The sequence below is a fragment of the Pleurodeles waltl genome, chromosome 6, assembly GCF_031143425.1.
Source record: "Pleurodeles waltl isolate 20211129_DDA chromosome 6, aPleWal1.hap1.20221129, whole genome shotgun sequence".
In the NCBI taxonomy this organism is placed as follows: domain Eukaryota; kingdom Metazoa; phylum Chordata; class Amphibia; order Caudata; family Salamandridae; genus Pleurodeles; species Pleurodeles waltl.
Genome location: NC_090445.1, coordinates 1067950088 through 1067975421, shown reverse-complemented (window position 1 = coordinate 1067975421; position 25334 = coordinate 1067950088). Strand labels below are relative to the sequence as shown.

The following is a 25334-nucleotide window of genomic DNA, read 5'->3' as shown; positions in this document are numbered from 1 at the left end:
AAACCTGCCCCGGCCAAAACTCACGCCAAAATCATGAAGGCCCAGGGGACGCCACCGCCGGCAGGCCATGGCTTAACCCGTAAACTCGGTGACCAACCATTGGCACCGACTCCGGCCGAGATACCGGCACAGAGTATACTCGGCACCGAGATACTGGCTCCGACCAAACTCGACACCGAGATACCGGCTCCGAGCAAAGTCGACACTGATAGATCGGCACCCCGAAACCAAAAAAGGTGGCTTCGGAGCCGGAAAAGACTGTGGAAAAAGTTTTGGTGCCGAAACACCCAGCATCGGAGCCGAAACAAAGTTCTTATTCCGAAGAACAAGGCCTTTCAGCACTGCTACAAGGCCATAAATTTGGACAAGAATTCGAGATTGATTGATGGGGGAGCCAGACTATACACAAAGAAGGCTCCATATTCTAAAAGAAACAGGGAAAATAGGAACTCTTCCCCCCCATTAAAATGAAAAGGAAACTTGCTTTCCAAGACACAGAGACACAGAGAAACAGCCAAAAACAAAGGTGGCGAAATAAAAAACTCCACCACGTTTTTCGCCACAGCACTCACCGCAATTATCACCAATTGTAACACCCCCTATGATGCAATCTCCAACGCACACAGGGATGACCCAAGATGACCCAGATGCATGGGATCTATATGATGCACCAGTATCTGACAATAGCTCAGACTGCTACCCGGCAAGACCGTCACCACCTGAAGACAGTACTGCTTACATGCAGGTGGTGTCCAGAGCAGCTACTTTTCACAATGTAGCACTGCATGCTGAACCTATTGAGGATGACTTTTTATTTAATACTTTGTCGTCAACACACAGCCAGTACCAGAGTCTGCCGATGTTACCAGGGATGTTAAAACACGCAAAACAAGTGTTTCAAGACCCCGTAAAATGCAGAGCCTTTACACCTATGGTGGAAAAAAAGTACAAGCCTCCCCCTACGGACCCTCTGTACATCACGCAACAACTAACACCTGACTCAGTGGTAGTAGGCGCAGCACACAAAAGGGCAAACTCACAGACTTCTGGGGATGCACCACCACCCGACAAAGAAAGTCGAAAGTTTGATGCAGCGGGGAAAACAGTTGCAGCACAGGCAGCCAATCAATGGCGCATTGCCAATTCACAGGCTTTATTGGCAAGATATGACAGGGCTCATTGGGATGAAATGCAGCATTTTATTGAACATCTTCCCAAGGACTTTCAAAAGCGTGCACAGCAAGTGGTGGAGGAGGGCCAAAGTATCTCCAAAACCAGATACGATCGGCAATGGACGCAGCGGACACAGCCGCCAGGACTGTGAATACCGCGGTCATTATTCGGAGACACGCATGGCTCCGCACCTCCGGATTTAAGACAGAGATCCAACAGGCTGTGCTTAATATGCCTTTTAATGGACAACAGTTGTTTGGGCCGGAGGTGGATACAGCTATAGAGAAGCTAAAGGAGGACACTGACACAGCCAAAGACAAGGGCGCGCTCTACTCCCCACAAAGCAGAGGCACCTTTAGAAAGCCACACTTTAGAGGGGGGTTTCGAGCCCAAAGCACAGAACCCTCAACCTCACAAGCCAGACCCACATACCAGGGCCAGTATCAAAGAGGAGGCTTTCGGGGACAATATAGAGGTGGACAGTTCCCTAAAACCAGAGGGAAATTCCAAAGGCCCCACAAACTAAACAGTGACTTCAATGTCACAAATATCCAACACACAACACCAGTGGGGGGGAGACTCACAGATTATTACAAAAAGTAGGAAGAAATAACTACAGGCTCATGGGTCCTAGCCATTATCCAACATGGTTATTGCATAGAATTCCTACAATTACCACCAAATGTGCCTCCAAGAACACACAACATGTCCAAACAGCACTTAGATCTATTACAACTAGAAGTCCAAGCGTTGTTACAAAAAGAGGCAATAGAACTCGTACCCAACCATCAGAAAGGAACAGGTGTTTAGTCCCTGTATTTTCTAATACCCAAAAAGGACAAAACTCTGAGACCCATCTTAGATCTCAGAACACTAAATCTTTACATCAAATCAGATCACTTTCACATGGTAACACTTCAAGACGTGATCCCCTTGCTCAAACAACAAAACTACATGTCAACATTAGATCTACATACATCCTTCACATAGGAAATACTTGAGGTTTGTAATCCAAGGAGTACAATACCAATTCAGAGTGTTACCATTTGGGATAACAACAGCACCAATCGTATTTACAAAATGCCTTGCAGTAGTAGCGGCACATATCAGAAGACAGCACATACACGTATTCTCGTATCTAGACGATTGGTTAATAAAAACAAACACTCAGAAACAGTGTCTTCAACACACAAAATACGTCATAGAAACCCTTCACAAATTAGGGTTCTCAATAAACTACCTAAAATCACACTTACAACCGTGTCAAATACAACAATACTTAGGAGCAACAATCAACACAAAAAAAGGGATTGCCACTCCAAGGTACAAGCATTCCAAAATATAATACAAAGCATGCACCCAAACCAACAATATCAAGTAAAATTAGTGATGAAACTTCTAGGCATGATGTCTTCATGCATAGCCATTGTCCCAAACACAAGATTACACATGCGGCCCTTACAACAGTGCCTAGCGACACAATGGACACAAGCACAGGGTCAACTTCAGGATCTAGTGTTGATAGACTGCCAAACACACACCTCGCTTCAATGATGGAATCCTATACATTTAAACCAAGGGTGGCCCTTCCAAGACCCAGTGCCTCAATACGTGATCACAACAGATGCTTCCATGGTAGGGTGGGGAGCACATCTCAACCAACACAGCATCCAGGGACAATGGGACACTCAGCAAAAACAACTTCATATAAATCAACTAGAACTACTAGCAGTGTTTCTAGCATTAAAAGCATTTCAACCACTAATAGCCCACAAACACATTCTTGTCAAAACAGACAACATGACAACAATGTATTACCTAAACAAACAGGGAGGCACACACTCAACACAGTTGTGTCTCTTAGCACAGAAGATTTGGCATTGGGCGATTCACAATCACATTCGCCTAATAGCGCAAATACATACCAGGAATTCAAAACCAGTTAGCAGACAATCTCATTCGAGATCACCAACAGATCCACGAATGGGAAATTCATCCCCAGATACTACAAACCTACTTCCAAAACTGGGGAACACCGCAAATAGACCTATTCCCAACAAAAGAAAACGCAAAATGCCAAAACTTCGCATCCAGGTACCCACAGCCTCACTCCAAGGGCAATGCATTATGGATGAGTTGGTCAGGGATATTTGCTTACGCTTTTCCCCCCTCTCCCACTCCTTCCGTATCTAGTAAACAAATTGAGTCAAAACAAACTCAAACTAATACTAATAGCACCAACTTGGTCACGACAACCTTGGTACACAACACTACTAGACCTGTCAGTAGTTCCTCATATCAAACTACCAAACAGACCAGATCTTTTAACTCAACACAAACAACAGATCAGACATCCGAATCCAGCATCGCTCAATCTAGCAATCTGGCTCCTGAAGTCTTAGAATTCGGACATCTAGACCTTACACAAGAATGTATGGAGGTCATCAAACAGGCTAGAAAACCTACTACAAGACATTGCTACGCAAATAAATGGAAACAATTTGTTTATTACGGTCATACTAATCAAATTCAACTATTACACGCGTTCGCGAAAAACATTGTAAGCTACTTACTACACTTACAAAAGTCTAAGTTAGCTTTTTCATCCATTAAAATACATCTCACAGCAATTTCTGCCTATCTGCAAATTACACATTCAACTTCACTATTTAGAATCCCAGTCATAAAAGCATTTATGGAGGGTCTAAAAAGGATCATTCCACCAAGAACACCACCAGTTCCTTCGTGGAACCTCACTATTGTATTAACACGACTCATGGGTCCACCATTTGAACCCATGCACTCTTGTGAAATTCAATACTTAACCTGGAAAGTAGCCTTCCTAATAGCTATCACATCTCTCAGAAGAGTAAGTGAAATACAAGCCTTTACCATACAGGAACCCTTTATACAAATACACAAACAGGTTCTATGCAAAAATCCCAAAATTTTGCCAAAAGTTATATCACCGTTCCACTTAAATCAAACGGTGGAACTCCCAGTGTTCTTTCCAGAACCAGACTCTGTAGCTGAAAGAGCATTACATACATTAGACATAAAAAGAGCACTAATGTATTACATTGATAGAACCAAACAAATTCACAAAACAATTGTTTGTAGCTTTCCAAAAACCTCATGCAGGGAATCCAATATCCAAACAAGGCATTGCCAGATGGATAGTTAAATGTATTCAAACCTGTTATGTTAAAGCAAAGAGACAACTGCCTATTACACCAAAGGGAGACTCCACTATGAAGAAAGGTGCCACCATGGCCTTTCTAGGAACTATACCAAAGACAGAAATCTGTAAGGAAGCCACATGGTCTGCGCCTCATACATTCACTAAACATTACTGTGTGGATGTGTTAACAACACAACAAGCCACAGTAGGACAGGCAGTATTACGAACATTATTTCAAACAACTTCAACTCCTACAGGCTAAACCACTGCTTTTGGGGATATAACTGCTTACTAGTCTATGCACAGCATGTGTATCTGCAGCTACACATGCCATCGAACGGAAAATGTCACTTACCCAGTGTACATCTGTTCGTGGCATGAGACGCTGCAGATTCACATGCGCCCTCCCACCTCCCCGGGAGCCTGTAGCCGTTATAAGTTGATAAAATAAACATGTACATTTGTAAACTTGTAAATATAACACTTTTAATCACATTATGTACATACATACTTACTCCATTGCATGGGCACTATTACTATATACACAACTCCTACCTCACCCTCTGCGGGGAAAACAATCTAAGATGGAGTCGACGCCCATGCGCAATGGAGCCGAAAGGGGAGGAGTCCCTCGATCTCGTGACTCGAAAAGACTTCTTCGAAGAAAAACAACTTGTAACACTCCGAGCCCAACACTAGATGGCGGGATATGCACAGCATGTGAATCTCCAGCGTCTCATGCCACGAACAGATGTACACTGGGTAAGTGACATTTTCCATATATATATATAGATATATATATTCGATGGCATGTGTTTTTTCATAAAAGAAAAAACAAAAGGCCTTGGGTACGCCACTGCCAGAAGGCGATGGCTCTGCCCGAAAAAAGACTGTTAGTGATCAACCTCCCAGTTCGGCACAGAAAAAGGCCACTCCTCCTAAAACCTCGGACACAACAAAAATTTCCTTTTCCGACTCCAGTAAAGATCAATTTTCGGAGTCGAAAATAAGAAAGCCAGTTTCGGAGCCGAAACATTCATCCTCCTCATCTTTTTAGATCCCGAAAAAGCACGCTTCGGATCTGAGAAGACCAACCTACACAGAGGAGCATGGACTTTCAATGAGACTTAAAGAAAGCCACAAAACCTCTGAAGAAGAGTTGGAGGTAGAACCAATTTGAGAAATTATGGATGAAAGACAATCCAGGTTTCACGTCCATAAAAAAACTGGAAGAATTATTACAGCACCTCCTTTAAAAACCCAGAGGAAGCTGGCTTTTCAGGAGGAATTCAATCTATGCAGCCTCCAGCAAAAGTAGAAGGAGAAACTACCACTGCCTCCATCTTCTCCTCCTCACCCTCCTCCTCATTCTCCCCACCTACCTACCTCTTCTCCTACTAGCCCTACACCAATGCATTCACCCACTCATTTAGATGATTCACAGCAGGACTCTGTTGATCCATGGGATCTTTATGACCCTGGTCCCATTCCAAGTAATGATCCAGACAGTTATCCCTCTGAACCATCACCACCTGAGGATAGTGCAGTCTATAACCAGGTTATAACTAGGGCTGCAGCATATGGTGTTACCATGCATACAGAGCCACTAGAAGAGGATTTTTTATTCAACACTCTATCCTCAACTCATTCTAGGTACCAGTGCCTCCCAATGCTCCCAGGCATGGTAAAAATCTTCAGCAAACCCGTAAAGGCACGCATCATAACACCTAGAATAGAGAAAAAATATAAACCTGCACCCTCTGACCCTGATTATATCACCGATCAGGTACATCCTGATTCTGTTGTAGTTAGCGCTGCCAGGAAGAGGGCAAATAGTCAGTCATCAGGAGATGCACCCCCTCCTGATAAAGAAAGCAAGAAATTTGATGCTGCAGGGAAACGATTTGCATCCCATGCAACAAATCAGTGGAGGATAGCCAACTCGCAAGCACTATTAGCCCGCTATGACAGAGCCCATTGGGGCGAGATGCAGGAAATAATACAGCATCTCCCCAGAGAACACCCGAAAAGGGCACAACAGGTAGTGGAGGAAGGGCAAGCCATTACAAACAACCAGATAAGATCTGCCCTAGATGCAGCAGACACCGCTGCTATGAGTGTCAACACTGCAGTCACTATATGTAGACATGCATGGCTCCGATCTTCTGGATTCAAGCCAGAAATACAGCAGGCTGTGTTGAACATGCCGTTCAACAAAAAACATGTTTTTGGGCCAGAAGTAGACACAGCCTTCGAAAAATTGCGAAAAGACTCTCACACAGCAAAGGCAATGGGTGCACTCCACGTTGCACCATGTAGGGGGTCATTTTGTAAACCTCAGTTTCGAGGTGGTTTCAGAACACAGCCGTCAGAGGCATCAACCTCTCAGACAAAGCCAGCCTACCAACAGCAATACCAAATTGGTAGTTTTAGAGGCTCATACAGAGGACAATACCCCAAAAATAGAGGGAAATTCCAGGCCTCTGAGCAGCCTCCACAGCACCCAAAACAGTGACTTCCCTCATTCCCTTCCACTCCACACCTCTCCTGTAGGGGAAAGACTACAACAGTTCCATAAAAATTGGCAAAATATTACCACAGACAACTAGGTGCTATCAATTATCCGCAATGGCTGTTGCCTAGATTTGATAAACACTCCTCCAAATATTCCACCAAGGTTACATAAACTATCCACAGAACACACAATTCTGTTACAAGAAGAGGTCCAATATTTACTACTCATACAAGCAATATAATTAGTTCCACAATCTCAAATATGAACAGGAGTTAATTCACTATAGTTTCTAATTCCCAAAAAAGATGGCACCCTCAGGCCAATATTAGACCTCAGGCCCCTCATTCTTTACATCCTGTCAGAACATTTTCACATGGTAACTTTACAGGATGTCATCCCACTACTACAAAAACAAGATTTCATGACCGCTTTAGACCTCAAAGATGCGTATTTTCCCATACCCATCCATCCTGCACACAGTACCTCAGGTTTGTCATTCACTACCAATTCAAAGTGTTACACTTTGGAATAACAACAGCGCCAAGGGTATTCATCAAGTGCTTAGCAGTAGTGGCAGCCTACCTAAGAAGACAACATATACATGTCTTTCCATATCTAGACGATTGGCTAATAAAATCAAGCAGTCATACACATTTCGAAAATTATACGCATTATGTGATACAAACTTTACACACACTAGACTTCTTAATAGACTACCAAAAATCACACCTTCAACCAGCACAAATACAACAGTATTTAGGTGCAATACTAAATGCTCAACAAGTTCTAGCATATCCAAATACACAAAGGATACAATGTTTCAAAAATATAATCACATAAATCCAAACAAATTAACAATACACTGTCAGATTTGTCATGAAACTTTTAGGAACGATGGCATTGTGTATTGCAATTGTTCCACATGCAAGACTAAACATGCAGCCCTTACAACAGTGCCTTGCATGACAACGGTCACTGGCCCACGGTCAACTCCAAGATCTAGTGTTAATAGACCGCCAAACACACATGTCCCTTCAGTGGTGGAATTCCACAAATCTAAATAAAGGGCGGCCATTTCAAGACCCTGGCCTCAGACCATAATTACAACAGATTCATCAATGATTGGTTAGGGAGCTCACCTAAACAATCACAACATTCAAGGGTGTCAAACAGAAACAGCTACACTTAAACCACTTGGAGTTAGTAGCTGTTTTTCTAGTACTCAAAGCTTTTCAGCCTCTTCAAACTCAGAAGAATGTTTTTATGAAAACAGACAACATGACAACCGTGTATTATCTCAACAAACAGGGAGGGACACATTCATCCCAACTGTCCCTTCTAGCCCCAAAAATTTGGAAATGGGCAAACCACAACCAAATTAATTTATTGGCACAATACATTCCAGGGATAGACAATCAGTTGGCAGATATCCTCAGCAGAAATCACCTACAAACTCACGAATGGGAGATTCATCCTCAAGTACTTAAAAATACTTACAAAAGTCGGGAACACCAAACATAGACCTGTTCGCAACAAGCGAAAACACAAAATGCCCAAACTTCTCATCCAGACACCCACATCCCCTATCCAGGGGGAATGATCTATGGATCAATTGGTCAGGGATATTTGCATACACTTCCCCTACCCCCCACTCCTTCCGTTTCTAGTCAACAAGTTGCGTCAAACTTCACTCAACATGATACTCAAACACCAACATGGGCACGTCAACCTTGGTACACAACATTATTAGCTCTGTCTGTAGTACCACATTCCAAACTCCCATCCAGACCAGATCTGTTGACACAAAACAGAGGTCAAATCAGTAACCCAAATCCCAAGACACTCAATCTAGCAATTTGGCTCCTGAAGGCATATAGTTTGGATATTTACAACTCCCATCAGAATGTATGGAAGCAAGAAAACCCACTACTAGACAATGCTATGCATGCAAATGGAAAGTATTAGTGTATAACTGTCAATCTAAAAATATAGACCCTCTTACAGCATCAATACAAGATATTGTATGTTATTTACTTCATTTACAAAAATCAAATTTAGCATTCTCTTCAATAAAAATTAATCTTACTGCAATTTCAGCATATTTACAAAATTTACATCATAGCTCTTTATTTAGAGTTCCTGTCATTAAAGCTTTCATGGAAGGCTTAAAACGCATGATTCCACCCAGAACACCCCCAGTTCCTTCTTGGAATCTAAATATAGTGATTACAAGACTTATGGGACCACCATTTGAGCCTATGCACTCCTGCCAAATTCAATTTCTAACTTGGAAAGTTGCCTTCCTAGTGGCAATTACTTCTTTAAGAAGATTAAGGGAAATCCAAGCCTTTACTCTTGAAGAACCTTTCTTTCAAGTAGACAAACATAAGGTTGTACTAAGAACAAATCCAAAGTTTCTACCAAAAGTTGTATCACCATTTCATATAAATCAAACAGTGGAACTGCCAGTCTTCTTCCCACAGCCAGATTCTGTGGCAGAAAGAGCTCTACATACATTAGAAATCAAAAGAGCTTTAATGTACTATATAGACAGAACACAACTGTTTAGAAAGACTAAACAACTATTTGTAGCTTTCCAAAACCCTCATACAGGCAATCCTATATTAAAACAAGGCTTAGCATGATGGATTGTAAGGTGCATCCAAACATGCTATATTAAAGCAAAAAGACCACTTTTAGTTACTCCCAAAGCACATTCTACAACGAAAAAAGGTGCAACAATGGCTTTTTTAGGGAATATTCCAATGGCTGAAATATGTAAAGCATCTACATGGTCAGCACCACATACATTTACTAAACACTACTGTGTAAACGTATTATCACAACAACATGCCACAGTAGGTCAAGCTGTTCTAAGAACATTATTTCAAACAACTTCAACTCCTACAGGCTAACCACTGCTAATTTATGGGAGGACAACCTGCTTTGTAGTCTATGCACAGCATGTGTATCTGCAGCTACACATGCGATCGAAAGGAAAATGTATCTTACCCAGTGTACATTTGTTCGTGGCATGTTCTGCTGCAGATTCACATGCACCCTCCCTCCTCCCCGGAAGCCTGTAGTCATTTAAGTTACAAACATTTGTACATATGTAGATACATTTACATTTGCATGGACATCTCTTACTTTATACCTATATACTCTCACTCCTTCCTTTACCCTCTGTGGGAAAACAGTCTAACAATGGAGTTGATGCCCATGAGCAATGGAACCAAAGAGGATGAGTTACTCGATCCCGTGACTCAAACACTTCTTCGAAGAAAAACAGCTTGTAACACTCCGAGCCCAACACTAGATGGTGGACTAATGCACAGCATGTGAATCTGCAGCAGAGCATGCCACAAACAGATGTACACTGCGTAAGTGATATTTCCCATATATATAATCACTGGAAAAAAAGGCTACAGGGACGTTGTAGTTCGGTTCAGATTTTACAGACACAAAACCATAGAGATTTAGCAGTTATAGTTATCTCAAGTAACTGTAACTTTTGCCTTTGGGTAACTATAATTCGTGCCTTGCCTATACAATCCTGATGAATCATGCCACCAGCAATGTCCATCTGTTCTCATGAGAAGCTTAAACTGAGGCCAGACTTCCTCCTCCTGTATTTTGAAGAGTCATGAAAACATTTAGCCGGGTGCCCATTTCCAAACCATTTTTCTGTCTGCATAGGCCTGTCCTTTTCTTTGATTGCTATTTTACTCCATAACCAGGTTTCCAGGTAGTTATGAAAGAGAAACAACAATTCCCTCTGAACTGCAACTGAAATGTGCAATACTGAAATACAGAGTAGTATCTGGATGGGGATAAATGCCATTATAAGATGCAGCCTTGGTCTGTGAAGTGATGCTTGCCTGGTTACTGCAAATTTGGATAGGTTTTTTTCCCTTCTTTCCTGTGCATGCTGGTATTCTGCGTCGATTTTCTAGGAAGACAATACTATGAATCTATATTTTCTTTGTTCTTTTGAATTTTCCCTTCAAAGACTTTTGTGGTTTGAAGCAGAGGGACATGTAATTGGGTTGATTAGCAGTATCTGTAGGGATTTATGGACTGTCAATTGTCTGGGTGCTTTATGCTGTTTCTAGTTTTGGCAGACAGAGGTAAATTGAGTGGGACTGCTTCCTTCAAACTGAGCTCTAATTTGCTTTTATGAAACTGTACAGTCACAACTAACTTGTGGAATTGTCAGGCTTGCAAATTGACACATTTCTGCCCAAAGATGTATGGGTACATTACACTTAACAAAAAAAAACTTTTCACAATTTATAAAATAGTAACTGAAAGTTAAATTATATTAACAAAAATGTAGCAGGAAAATTGAACAAGCCACAAACCGGGTCACCGTAGTCTCTCTTGGAACCGTTCAGAACTGCAAGAAGTAATAAGAGGAGACACAACAGGTTATCAGACAATAGAAAGGCACTTGGTAAGAAAGAATGACAAGGGGAATGGTGGTGTCAGGAATTGGGGAGGGGAAAAATGCCCCCATTTGAAAACAAAATTTATTGTGGAAAAAAAAGAACACTAAACATTGAGATGTTTTGTGGGGATGCCACTGAGGAGAAGGGAGTGGAGTGTTAAAAGGAAAAAAGGAGAAATATGCGCTAAAGCTTGTAAAGGTACACCATTTTCCCTTAACCCACTCTTCCTTCAATCTTCCTTTTTTTAAATCTCTCCATCTCTCCTTTCTCCCAAGCGAAACTGAATGGCATACGAAAAAGTCACAGTATTCCACATTTCTTTAGTTGTAAAATGTTAGATATAAGAAGCAACCGTGCCACATATCAGAATGCAATTATCAACCTGTACAGCGATCAACAATTTCACAATATTACACATTTCCTTAGTTTAATTATATGCCAGATAAGAGGTAACCATACAGCATATCAAAGGACTACGTATTGCTGTAAACACAAGAGGGCAGGTCTACATTATCAAAATGTAAGATCTTTAACAGTTGGCAGTAAAAACTTTCTTCTTGGCGTTTGATAAAAGGAGCAAAACAAACATATGTATGGTCTACTGAACTTCAAAACCCATAGCAGGGACAAAGACTCAGATCAGACAGAGTGCACCATTTAGCGGGGAAATTAAACATCAGAGGTAAAATTGAAACCTAGTGAGCACAAATCGTTGCTGTCTACTTAAAATAAAGGAAATATACTGTTGTAGGCCATTTGTGTGGACCAATTTGTATGAACACACCATAGGTTTTTGGTTATCAGTATGCTCTTTAGGTAATGAGGCCTTATTATTAAATAGTTGTTTTACAGTTCCTTTATCAAAAAGGTGGCAAGACTCTGCAGTGATAAACAAACCGGAATGGCCTATCTCCTCACAATTTATTTTCACATAGGACAACCATGGGATATGTAGAGCGGATTGAAGTGGAAGGCAATCCTTTATAACTAGCTAATTGAGTTTGGTCACCTCCCTTGCTCAAATGGTATGCCACAATAGGGGGGAAGAGGGGAGAATTTAATTCAATCCTCCATGTATGGAATGCCCAATTCAGTGTGGCAGAGTTGGAGCAACTACGTGGAACCACCTGTGAGCTTTACCAAAAAATGTTTTCCACTTGTTATTAGATCTTTGTTATAATCATGCCCCAGATACCTGCCCCATATGTTGCAATTGCCACACCTTTACTGAGGTAAATCTCAGATAGATGTTTCATTGGTTTTGAGCTCAACCTTTTTCAAACACAGTGCAAGCTAATAATGGATTTCTCTAAAAGGGCTTCCCTATTTGTTAACATAGGTTTCCAGTTATATATGGCATCAAATAGGATTCCTAAATTTAAAAAAAAGATGTGGTCGCCAGTACATTGGTGGTGTAAATAAAGTGAGAGGGATTTTTAGCCGATCTTGCCCCACAGATCATAGAACATTTTCTCATTTACTTTCAGGTCCTACTCATTCATAAAAATGATAAAATCATTGATTATAAGCTTCTAAAAGTGCATTGTCTGCTTACAATGATATGGGGAGGGAGTGTGCCTCAATATAGGGAATATTCCTTGCTCTTGGCTTTGAGAGTTGTCTAATAAAAGATGTGATACCCTAGCCTTGAAGAGAGTGGGCTGATGGTCCTCATAAAAGGCATTCTCTGCGGGGGTCTATAGAAATAACCTAAGGAAACCACAGTAATGGTCTTAGACGTATTATGAGCAGTAGAGAAAATATGAGAAACTCTTGGCAGCCAGCAAAGACTGAAGAAAATTCAAAACAAAACAATCCCTGAGTGTATTTTCTCACCTCTACCCACCCAATCGGCACATCCAATAATGATCACATAATGAAACATAGCATTAGTTATACCCACCCAGCACCGCACCAATGTGTACATTTGTTTTTAAGCTCCCTCCAAGACTCCTGTGGACACTCTGTAAGGGGGAACTCATACCAGAAAAAGTACATATGACGCTGACTCGGCATTAAGTCCAGATTAATCAATGAGGGCTTAACAGAATTGTCTGTGATAATCCTTGGAGCTAGAAACCTGGCGTCAGGAAGACTGAACTGAGAGTGGCTGAGTAACCTTCTGAGGTCTAGCTAGAGCTGTTGAAAAACATTTGCAGACACTTAGCCTTTTACCACTGAGCTGATAGGTTCATCAGTTCAGACAGTTGAATTCATGGATAACATGGTTTAGGGGATTGTCCCATTGCTTAGAATCTCAATGACCCCAAACAAGTTTCTAAGAGAATTTCTGCAGTTGTCAGTCCAGTGGCAATAGTGGCTAATTGAGATGTAATACTCTGCTCGAGGGCTGAAATTAAATCCTGGCACTGATCGAGGACCACATCCTCAAAGATCTGAAGTTCCAGGTTAGGCAAAGTCTTTTGGCTTGGGCTTGCGGAGAGTACTGGCCGTTAAGTGGTTTGGGCTTGTTCCTCCAGGCTCATGACTTCTTCTTAGAAGGTGGACCAGGGACCTGTGGGGAGGAGGGGTCAGAGTAATTGAGTTGATGGTATCCACAGAACAGCCTTTTAAACTTGCAGACCTACAGATATTAGAAGGGCCGTGCCTGTTATCCCCCTGGGCTCCGAAGATATGGGGTGGGGGAGCTCACTTTGGAAGTCACCAAGAAGGACAAAGTTTTGATAGTTACTTGAATTTTCACCTGTGTTTAAATCTCTTTATTAAGTGCCCCCATTGCTCCTGTTCGAAAAAAAATTCAGAGACCCAGCACTCCCCATGGAGGAGACTTTTTTATTTTTTAAATGACTTTTTTTAAGTCCTCATAGGAGACAAGAGGCAAGGTGTACGTTACGAGATACCAACAGGGTCCCACCATCTAGGGGGCCGCTTCCTCCTGATCGAGGCCTTATTCAATATTTTTTTAGCTTTTTCACAGCCCCAAGTTCTGCACTCCTTCCTTGTTTATTTTTTACTGTAATCCTTGGACTTCTGGGCTATTTCTTACACCGTGCCAGAAAGGGTTCCCACATCTTAACTCTTTTTTTCTAAACCATTAATATAGCCCATCCTACCAATTTGCTGTGATGATCTGGCCCATGCAGTGCATGTCAGTGGAATATTGGACTCCCAGTTCATACAAGTTTCCCTCTGCGGAATTAATATCAATATGAATAATTGTGACTGTAGCTTCTTCACATTCAAGGATACAAATGGTTACCAGTCCAAGGCTTACCTTGATTTCTTTTTTCATTGTATCTGTTATATCTTACCCACTTCCTGCCAGAAGAATTGGATGCTCGGACACTGCCTAAATAGATGGGCGTTATCTGCTTTCTCCAAGCTGCATTTTGGGCAGCACCTCCCCACCTTCTCTCCCAGCTTCGACAACTTCTTCGGAGACCATTACGCCCTATATATTGTAAATAGATGATTTCTCCTCAAAGGCGCAGATTTTACAGAAGCCCGAAGTGTAGACATTGATACTTGCCATAGGTGCTGGATAGCTCCAGCGATGACAGGTCTACTCTCCAAGTATCCTCTGGCAATGTAAGGCGTCCACTTTGCACTAACATCCAGTACCATTTGAATCCCTCTTTCTTCTAAAATAGGGGGGCCTTTGTAGTTTCTCCTCCCATTCCGTACTGTCTTTCCCTTCATTGCCCTATTCACGACTCCATCAACTGATAAAACTTCAGTTTTGAGAAACTATCATCAGTGAGGCATAATAGTGTTTTCCGTGACCTCAGGGTACCCCTCCCCTCCATCAGTGGTCCCCATCTTAGGATCCCAACATCCATTAAAGGCCTAGGCACTTTGTCCTGCAGACAGCCTGGCGTTCCTGGTGAATACCATATTAGAGCCAAGTTACTGTAGTACTGGATTCCAGAAATCCACCTAACTTGGAACTAAAACTTGCACACCGCATTCAGAGGCCTTAGCCTGATCTTTTTTAAGTATTTTGGAGGCCAAATTTGAAAAGGAAGTAATTACCTTCTCCTGAAGATTTTTGCTTCAGGCTTAATAAAGAGAGGAGATCTGCTGAAAGCCACTTGTTAATTAAATTCTTACATTTTTCAGTTGAAACACCTGCAGCATAACTGGAGGTCTGGGAATGCTATACCTCCCTCTAGTTTGTGCTTATGCAATTTCCTCAAGGGAATTCTCACATCCTTGTAGGCCCAGATAAACCTGCACAATTCCCCTTGTAATTGGTTTGCCCTAAAACTTAGAGTAACGTGTTGAAAGGTGAAATTAGGGAGAATATTCATTTTAATTACTTTTGTTCTGCTCAATATTGAAAGTGGAAGATAATCCCTGGAGTGCAAGCGTTTCTTGGTTTATTGACGTTTGTTAGGGCCATTTTATTCAGGTCTTTCATCTCCTGAATTCCTAAATATCTAATTACCTTATTTTCCAAATGGTTATTCAATGAGTCATTCTGTGTCATCAGTTCAGTTTTCTGTTGATTTACTAAGTAGCCAGGGACCTTCCCAAATTAAGTGTATGAGGGAAGAAACTCAGTCTTGATCATATAACAGCAGATCATCCACATAGAGCGACACTTTTTTTTACCCAGTTCATAGTATAGAATGGTGATGATCTCTTGCTTTTTCCTGGTCCTATTTGCTAGGTGCTTGATGTAAAGGTTAATAAGTAGGGTGGACAAATGACACCCTTGTTGTATTCCTCCCTGTTTAAATTTCCTCCCTGTTTAAATTTCCTTTGACTATAATCCTTCCTGTTGGTGTTTTGCTTACTACTGCACCTTTCATCTTACCTCCTGAGCCCTCTTTTCCTCATTCCCCTATAGCAACTCACCTAATTATCAAACTTTTAATGTCATTAGCTGCTTCCAGTATTGGTTTTGCTTCACTTGTCTGCCTTTCTTCCTCTTTTCACTTGTTCTTCAGTTTGGTTCATTTCCTATCCATAATTCTGTTGTTACTGAATGCTTTCAGTCTTGTTTAAGACCTCTTTATACATTGAAGTTTTTATTACCTATTTCTTCTTGGGACTGTTTTCACAGATCAGAATCCGGGATCCTAACCAAGGTGGCAAAGACATCACAGAGGAGATCATGTCTGGTAGCGGGGGCAGCAGAAACCCAACCCCTCCCATCGGCAGACCTAGTTCCACACCAACCCCTCCTCAGGTAAAAGGCGTCTTCACTAATAATTTGGGGAAGGGAATACTGTGTGAGTTATCACTAATATATAAAGAGTTCCAGCATTTAATTAAGGCAGCTTCTTAGTTCGGGCCGGGCTTCACCACCATCTGTTTTATGACAAGGATGACATCATCGAAAATTCTGCATGTGCAAGTATCATACACAGATAACTCTGAAATAAATGCATGGAAATTTGGTGCACACAATCCACATCTCTAACAGGTATGTAAAAAAGTGTCTAATGTAGGTGCCTCAAGCTGTTAAGTGTGTTTCAGTCCTCAAAATCTAGAAAATCCCTCTTGAAACGTTACCAACCTGTGGGCCAAAAAGATGATCTGTGATGAAGGGCATGTGCCACAAAACTGGTGGACAAGCAAGATCTTTTCCTCTGAAAAGGCCCTAGAAGAGGGTGCATATAGATTCTGATAACTTTGAGAATGAAAAGGTCGAATAAATACCTTATACCTGGGTCCTATCTCAAACCCTCTGCACTGGTTTGAAAATGCAGCTTATTTGCCATTAAACATCCATTATTGTCACTTTTGATGCAAACTCAAACACCCTTCATCAATCCAAATTGTATCACAGTCTTCCCAGACTGTCATGGTATGAAGTCCTCAACAGCTTCAACTGTCATTACAAGACAATTAAAACTTTAATTTACTAAACAGTTGATGACCACATAGTCAACCACGCTATCACTTGCAGCATTCATGATATCTGTCTTGTTGAGAAAATCTATGGTGAGATCATGGTCGATAATATTATGATTGACAACTACACAGGCTTTTACAAGAATACATTATTTCATAAATGTCACCCATGGCTGCACCTCCACCATACATACCTCTTTTAAAGGATAATCCTGGCTATCTGCACAAGGTGAAAACAGCCCTTTTCGGCAAATGTAAGCCAGAACACTCAACAGAATAACATAAAATCTTTTGATTTTGTTTTATCCAAAGCAAGGAAACTGAGGATCTGTATTGCGTTTGCTATAGAGCTTAACCTTTCTCTAATCTATACCTTTTGTGCTCTATATTCTTTCTTGACTCTTTTAAACTAGTGATGCAGGATTTTACTTCTGATTGCAAAGCTTACACCAGCGGTAGAGGTCTCATTCTTATTAAAAATAAAAATAAAAAAAATAACTGGATTGCATCTGCTGGATTTCAGCCAGTCTTGGCCCCGGAAAACTTTACTCATGTTTTCCTCCATGAAAACCCATGACTGCTTGTAAATCTGTTGTCCTCTTTTGCTTGCCAAAGAAATGTGAAAGAAGATGCCAATGAAGAGTTCAATGAGGGGGGCAATGAGAGTGACACAGGAGACACTCTACCATCTGCAGATTAAACCAACCCACCCACCAAAAATGAATGACTGTGTAGTGAAAATGAAGGTTCTGCTGTTCTCATACCTACAGACTAACCACCAAATGTCATTAAGACGTTCCACAATACTATGTATGATGCATCTCCCAAGTTTGATGATCCAATTCCATTAGACAGGAGTAGGTACTTCACTTTAAATTTTAAGAATAGGCCACACAAACTGATTCTTATCCCTTTGAATCACACATGGCAAGGAGGTTTATGTATGATGAAGCCAGCTCTAGCCAGAATCACCTTAGATGTTAATTACATGATGCATCCAACGAATCAAGATGGTCGTTGCTTTCTCCACTGCTGGGCTGCTGAGCGATGGAGACTGATGGCTGGCAGCTGCTGCTGCTGTGGATACCAGCACTGACACTGACTGGTACTGAAAAATATTTCTGTCTTTGTACTTCATCCGAACATTTCTCTCCTTTCCTGGGCTTTTTCCACTCCTGAGTGGGGCTGTTCACTGGTAGCTGGAGGATTTCTATTCTGCTGTTGACCTCAGTTCTTGCCTGTTTTTTGATCTGCTCTGCTACAGTGGTCTGCTCACTTTCAGAGAGAGATAGGGAGGAGCTGCAGCTTGGGATTGGAGGCCAAGAAAAAATCTGTTAGCTAGGTTTGTTGGTTTGCACGGTCAGCCCATTGACTCCTGTGATTGTGTATGTGTGTGTTTTTTTTTCTCCATTTTATCTGGGTCGTCCTCTTCTTGGCACTAGTCATCTCATCACTGGTAATAGGGAGTGTGTTTGCTTGTTGGGGCCATAGGGATCGCCCTATGTCTCATGGGCAGCTAATCTTGAGACACATCTATTAAAACAGAAGCTGTTGCCAACTTAGTCCGATGAAGTTATTTAGCTCCCTGCTGGTTGGAGCTTTTTGTTAAACCTACAAAAGGCATGTTTGTGCCTCAGATTGGCACTTGCAGCAGCCTAATTGTCTTAATTTAGACTGTACTGTGCATTTCATAAGGATATTGTAACGTTTTGCACCTGCTTTAGTCTCCTTGTGTTAGATATTGGTGTGACTAATTGGAGTCTATTTCAACTCACAGTGTTAGATAATAAGTGGTGTTCCTGTTTTTGATATAGTTACAGCCTGGCCACTGATGCACTGCACATCAAGAGGGAGTTTTATCCCTGTCACAGTATTGTGGTAACCTTATTTGTGCATGTTCTGTAATTTATACTTTGTCCTAAGTCAACACCCAGCTGCACATCTGCATGTCCAAGGAGGGTGGTGATCCTTTGGAGAGCAGGGAAGCTAGAGGGGGTAAGTAACACAAATAGAAAAGAGCAATTGGACCCCAGCCTAAGGCAGTCCTTCCTTAGCTAGTTTATGGAGGGCACCCTTTCACCGCTCATAGTTGTGAGCATTATAATCGAGAGAGCTGCATACTTGGGGTTTGCATGGTGGAGAGCCAATGCTTTGTCTATCCCCAATGTATGCTATATCGATTGATATCAAAAGAAGTTAGCATAAAATTGCCATGATTTAAAAAAAATCCAATTAAACCTTGCAAGACTTCTTCTGGATATCACAAAATTAGGGAAACCTCACATAGTACCTCTCATAAGGGTAGAGAAAATAGTGCATTTAGCTCTGGGCATGAGATCAGGCTAAAAGCATCATGATTTTAAAAGAAAAAAAAGCATACTTTTTGGGATTAAACAGAAATGTTGACAAGAAATGTACATGGAATACTATAGGTAAAAGTAGGATAATAGATTGTTTTTGCTGATCACAGCTGAACAGATTGCATCATAAAAAAACACTGCAGCACTAAACATGTTGGGAGAAAACATTTGATTCTGATGGATACTACTTGTGGATCCCTCACCTTATGAACTCTCCCAATGTGCCAGCATTCAACAGAATTTTTTTCCTAGCTCTCCACGTCGACAAGGACATCATAATTGCACGGCTCTGCATGCAACTCCATCTGATGTCATCGGAGCAATAAGAAGTCCACGCTGGAGTGCTGACATCAGTTCCCTTTTTTCCACACCTTTGACGCTAACGGTTTTCTACTTCTCTGTTGTTTTCCAACTGTTTTGAGGGCATTTCTTGTAGTGCTACTATGTCTCCGCCAAAAATCTGGCTTCAAACCTTGTAGAGAGTGTGGGGGAGATTATATGTCAGTGACGGATCTGCACGGTACTTGCTTTTAGTGTTTGTGCTTGTTCATCCTCCCAACTCATGAATCCAAAGGCTCTGAAAGAAAGGAAGGCAAAGCTCCTTCTCTCTAAAGCAAAGAAAGAGAAAAGAGGACGTTGTAGATCCAGAACTCGGGACACTTTGTCACACAGATCATCGAGGTCCCACAAAAAGTGACGTTGATGACATGAGTCACTGCCGTTCATCCGTAGATAGGTCGGTATCTCTTGAGTTTGAGAACACGGCGCCGCACAACTTGGGAAGTCAGTACCACCTTGACTCCCCAACCGCATTAGCTGGTGCGTCACCAACATTGATAGAGATTTCGGTGTCACCTACGAGTCCCAACGGTTCATTTTTCCCCTGCATCCTCCCAAAGTCAGTAGTTTGGTGCTCGGGGTCAGATCCAGCCCAGCAGCTGCAAGGGGAACAAGAGTATCCTGTGTTTCCAGGTCCGGGAGCAGATCTGTCTTTGTTCCTAAATGCTTTGTTTAGCATTTGTAATAGGGCAATGGCCCCCTCTAGTGCCCCTGGTGGCCCCATGGGTCCTTTGGCTTTTACGCTGGGTATGTTGGCGCTGTATAAGCAGGCTCCATTTATGCTGGTTCTACCAGCAACCCCTTTGGATTATACTGGCACGGCACCGAGGATGTCACGACCTCTACCCCAGATGATGCCGGTGGTGCTGGTGTCGGATGGACCTCGAGTGCAGTTGGTTCAGTCTACTCCGGAACAGAGATCAGGCTCCTCCTCCTCCTCCAGTCTCGCCTTCTCCTTTTAGGGGCGTCTTCATCAGTGAACTCTTTATCAACACCACGTTTGGAGTCTAGGATAAGATCTAGAAGGAAGGCCTTAAAACTTTTGGAAGAGCAGCAGTATCTAGAAGAACAGCAACATCTGGAAGAAGGGGACATTTCTGTGCCTTCAGATAAATACCAGCGACTAGATACTGCTAGTGGGTTGGATATATCCCTTGAGTGGGAGCTTTTATCCCCTGGAAGTGAGCTCTCGTCACAAGTGACGACCTACCATGGGGTGATTAGGAAAGCGGCAGAATTTTTTGAATTGCCTCTGCCTGCCTCAGAGTTAAAGACCAATATTCTGACAGAAGTCTGTATCCATCAGCTTTGTCTTCAGAGCTCTCTCTTCCATTCAATGAGGCTTTGACGGATCCCATATTGGAGATACGGAAGAAGATGGTCACTACTTCTGCGGTTTGTGGCCAAGAGGTGTAAAGTTGCTGCAGGTGACCCGCAATTTTTGACCCAACACCGGAATGCTTGGTATTACAAGTTTCTCATTCCTCAAGATCTGCTCCGGGGGTCTTTCCCCACAACATTGGGGGATAGGGAGTCAAAGCGTATGGAGCAGTCAGCAAAGAAGTGCTTCTTCTCAGCAAGCATGGCTTTAACATCATTAAATTTGACTTGTGTACTGGGGAGATACATTTATGCCCTAATGGATACGGCGAAGGAGGTGGTCCCTAAGTTGGCACAGGAAGTACAGGGCCACTTTGCTTAACTGTTACAGGACAGTCAAGCGGCAGCCAAACAAGTGATTCAGTCAGGCGTGGACACTACAGATGCAGTTGCTAGAGCCCTGGGGACTTTGATTGCAACTAGGAGTCATGTTTGGCTCAGAGGGTCTGTTTTTTCTTCGGATGTGCAAGCTATAATGATGGATCTCCCTTTTGATGGTGCCAGGCTGTTTGGTGCAAATGTGAACTGGGCCCTGGAAAGGTACAAAGATGATAGAGCCACTGCAAAATCTTTGGGCCTTCAAGCATCATCCACGACCTTCAGACCATTCCGTACGTTCAGAGGGTTTGGACGTGGGTCATCCTTTCGTGGGAGGCAGTAGTCCCACATCCAGCAGCCTGCCAACCCCCTCTACAGATTCTATAGGGGTCGTGGAAGAGTTAGAATGCGAGGAGCCACTAAGTAGCCTTCTTCCTCCTCTTCATCCTCTTGGGGAATCCAGCGAGGGAAGCAGCCCTAGTTCTCACTCCATTCACCAGCATGTGCTGCCCGTAAGTGGAAGGCTGTTAAATTTTCTCCACAAGTGGGGGTTAATAACATTGGATTCTTGGGTGTTGAATGTAGTGTGAAAAGTGATGCCATTCCCTTTGTCTTTTTGCTCAGAAGAGCATCTCCTGTTGTTTCAACAGGAGGTGCAGAGCCTTCTGTTAAAGGGTGTAGTGGAGTTGGTTCCGGAACAGGAAAGGGATTATGGATGTTAATCAAGGTATTTCCTGATTCCCAGGAAGGATGGTCGGTTGAGGCCTATCTTGGACCTGAGTATTTTGAATTGGGTCCTCAAACATGAAAAGTTCAAATGCTGACCCTAGCACAGATGCTTCTTGCTTTGGACAAGGAAGAGTGGATGGTGTCTATCGACTTACAGGATGCTTATTTTCACATCCCCATTCTGAAGTCACACAGGAAGTATCCTCCGGTTCATGGTAGGTTCGCAACATTACCAGTTTGCGGTCCTTCCTTTTGGTCTTTCTTCTGCATCTCGAGTCTTCACGAAGGTGATGGCGGCACACCTCAGAAGGAAGGGAATATCTGTATTCCCTTACCTAGACAATTGGCTGATTAAAGCCAATTCCCCAGAGTTGGTGCTGCACCATTTGCGAGTTACCTGCCAGTTGTTGTTCAACCTTGGCATTTCGGTAAATGTGCCCAAGTCTCACCTGGAGCCCTCTTAACACCTCCTGTTCATAGGGGCAGTACTGGACACAACATTGAATCGGGCCTACCCTCCTCCCCAGAGGATTCAAGACATTCAGGCTATGATTCCAAGGAGAGCTGCTATTCTATTCCTAAAGACTCTACGTCTGCTCGGTCTGCTTGCTTCCTCCATTCTGTTGGTCACTCATGTACTTTGGTATATGAGGGCTCTCCAGTGGTGCCTCCCCAAGCAACACAGAAGGGATCTTGAGGAGTCGATAACGATTGCCAGAGATGCTGCAGTGGATCTGCAGTGGTGGAGTGTGGACGGCAACCTCTCAAGGAATGCTGTTTTGTTTGCCACCTCCGGTGACCACAGTCATAACGGATGCTTCCACTATAGGGTGGGAAACACATCTGGGGGATCTGGAGATCAAAGGTCTTTGGTCTCCAGTAGTACAGATGTTTCACAGCAATCTGTTGAAGTTGTGGGCGATACGTCTGGCTCTCAAGGCCTTCCTCCTGCTCCAGTCAGTCAGTACAAGTCTTGACAGAACACTATCGTGATCTGGTACATCAACAAACAGGGTGGAGTAGGGTCATACCTTCTCTGCAGACAGGCTCTTTCCCTTTGGTCCTGGGCACAGGACCATCAGATTTTTGTAGTAGCAAACCAGTTGTCTGCAGTTCTCGACGTACGTGTAGATGGTCTGTCGGCACTTTTCGGCCGATCATGAGTGATGTCGCCATCCAGGGGTTGTTCTTCATGTCTTCCGGTTGTGGGGAATGCCTCTGATAGACCTCTTTGCCACTTACGAGAATGCGCACTGCCGTTTATTCTGCAGCCTCCAGTAACCGAGGCAGGGGGCATTAGGGGACGTGTTTCAGCTGAGCCGGAGCAACCAGCTGCTTTATGCATTTCTTCCCATACACTTGATTCCATGAGCTCTCAGGAATATTCACCCAGACTGGGTCCGGGTCATATTAGTCCCAGATTGGCCAAGAAGGGTGTGGCACATAGACCTTCTTCTCCTCACGGTTCCCTCCTTTCCGTCTCCCTCACATGGCGGACATCCTCTCGCAGTTACAGAGGCAGATTCTACACCTGTGACTCCAAAGCCTACACCCCTGACTACAAAGCGTACACCTTCATGCCTGGAGATTGAAAGGGGCAATCAGAGTTCTTTTTCTCTCCCTCTGGAAGTTGTGGATGTTATTCTATTGTCCAGGCGACAATCCACCAAGACTGTCTAGGCCGACAGTTGGGCAAAATTGGTTATTTGGTTTGGAAAGAGACAAATTGATCCTTTAAAGGCACATTTGTCTAATGTTTTGCAATTTGCACTTTATATAGCACAGCAAGGTTGCACAGTTGCGACAGTGAAAGGGTGTTTATCGGCACTGTAGCGTTTGTTTACCTGATCAACCCTCTTTATTTAAGTCCCCTGTAGTTTTTAGGTTCCTTAAGGATTTACCAAACACATTTCCACCCCCTCCGTTCATAATGCCTCATTGAAATTCGAATTTAGTTTTACGTTTTTTGATGGGTTTAATGTTTGAACCAATACATATTTGCCCGTTGATGCTCCTAGTTATTAAAACAGTTTTTCTAACAGCCATCACGTTGGCTAGGCGTGTTAGTGAACTTCAGACTTTTACTGTAAAACCCCCTTCTAATATCCCCTTATAACTATCTTTCAGACTAAAAGGGTGGTTTTGAGAACCAGGGCAGCTTTCCTTCCGAAGGTAGTCACGCTCTGCCATCTAGGAAAATCTATAACCCTTCCGTCCTTTTACCCTCCTCCCCATCCATCAAAGGAGGAGGAAAGGCTGCATGGCTTGGATCGGAAAAGAGCCCTGAGCTTCTACATAGAAAGGACGAAGAACTTCAGAACTGATGATCAGCTCTTCATAGCTATGTGGGAAAAATGAAGGGCAAAGCTATCCACAAGAGGACTCTATCAAGGTGGGGTCATTCTCTGCATAAACATATGCTATTCGCTAGCAAAGGTAGTTCCTCAAAAAGGTATTAGGACTCATTTCACCAGGGCTAAGCCTGCCACTTCGGCTTTAGCTAGAGGTGTGCCTGTTGCTGACATTTGTAAAGCATCAACTTGGGCTTCCCTCCACACTTTCACAAAGCGTTATTGTTGGACTCGGAAGTGAGGAGGGATGGCCATTTTACCTGTTCCGTTTTGCAGGACTTTTTGGCACCCACCTCCAAGTGGGGGACTGCTTTGGGATTCTATTCATAAGGTGAGGAATCCACAGGTAGTTGTATTCATCAGAAAAACAAGTTACTCACCTTCGGTATTGCTTTTTCAGGTGGATTCAGTAGCTACCTGTGGGTTCCTTATTGTCCCACCCACCTCCCTGTTGCCTGTCTGGTCATACCAAGAGTACTATTGATATTTATTGAGTGATGTTATCGCTTTATATATATATATATATATATATATATATATATATATATATATATATATATATGTTTGATGGCATGTGTAGCAACAGATACACATTCTGTGCATTAACCTGCCATCTAGTGTTGGGCTCGGAGTGTTACAAGTTGTTTTTCTTCGAAGAAGTCTTTTTGAGTCACAAGACCGAGGAACTCCTCCCTTTCGGCTCCATTGCGCATG

At 42.7% G+C, this 25334-nt stretch overlaps 1 protein-coding gene across 13 annotated transcripts in view; it reads left to right on the top strand.

Moving 5' to 3' along the window:
- Window positions 1-25334, top strand: part of EIF4G3 (eukaryotic translation initiation factor 4 gamma 3) — a 906783-nt gene that overhangs the window by 365748 nt on the left and 515701 nt on the right. For all 13 annotated transcript variants that reach the window (XM_069240075.1, XM_069240074.1, XM_069240071.1 and 10 more), the window contains one exon: window positions 16350-16475. In XM_069240075.1, coding sequence (XP_069096176.1) covers window positions 16350-16475 — 126 coding nt within the window. The remainder of the gene's footprint in view (window positions 1-16349; window positions 16476-25334) is intronic.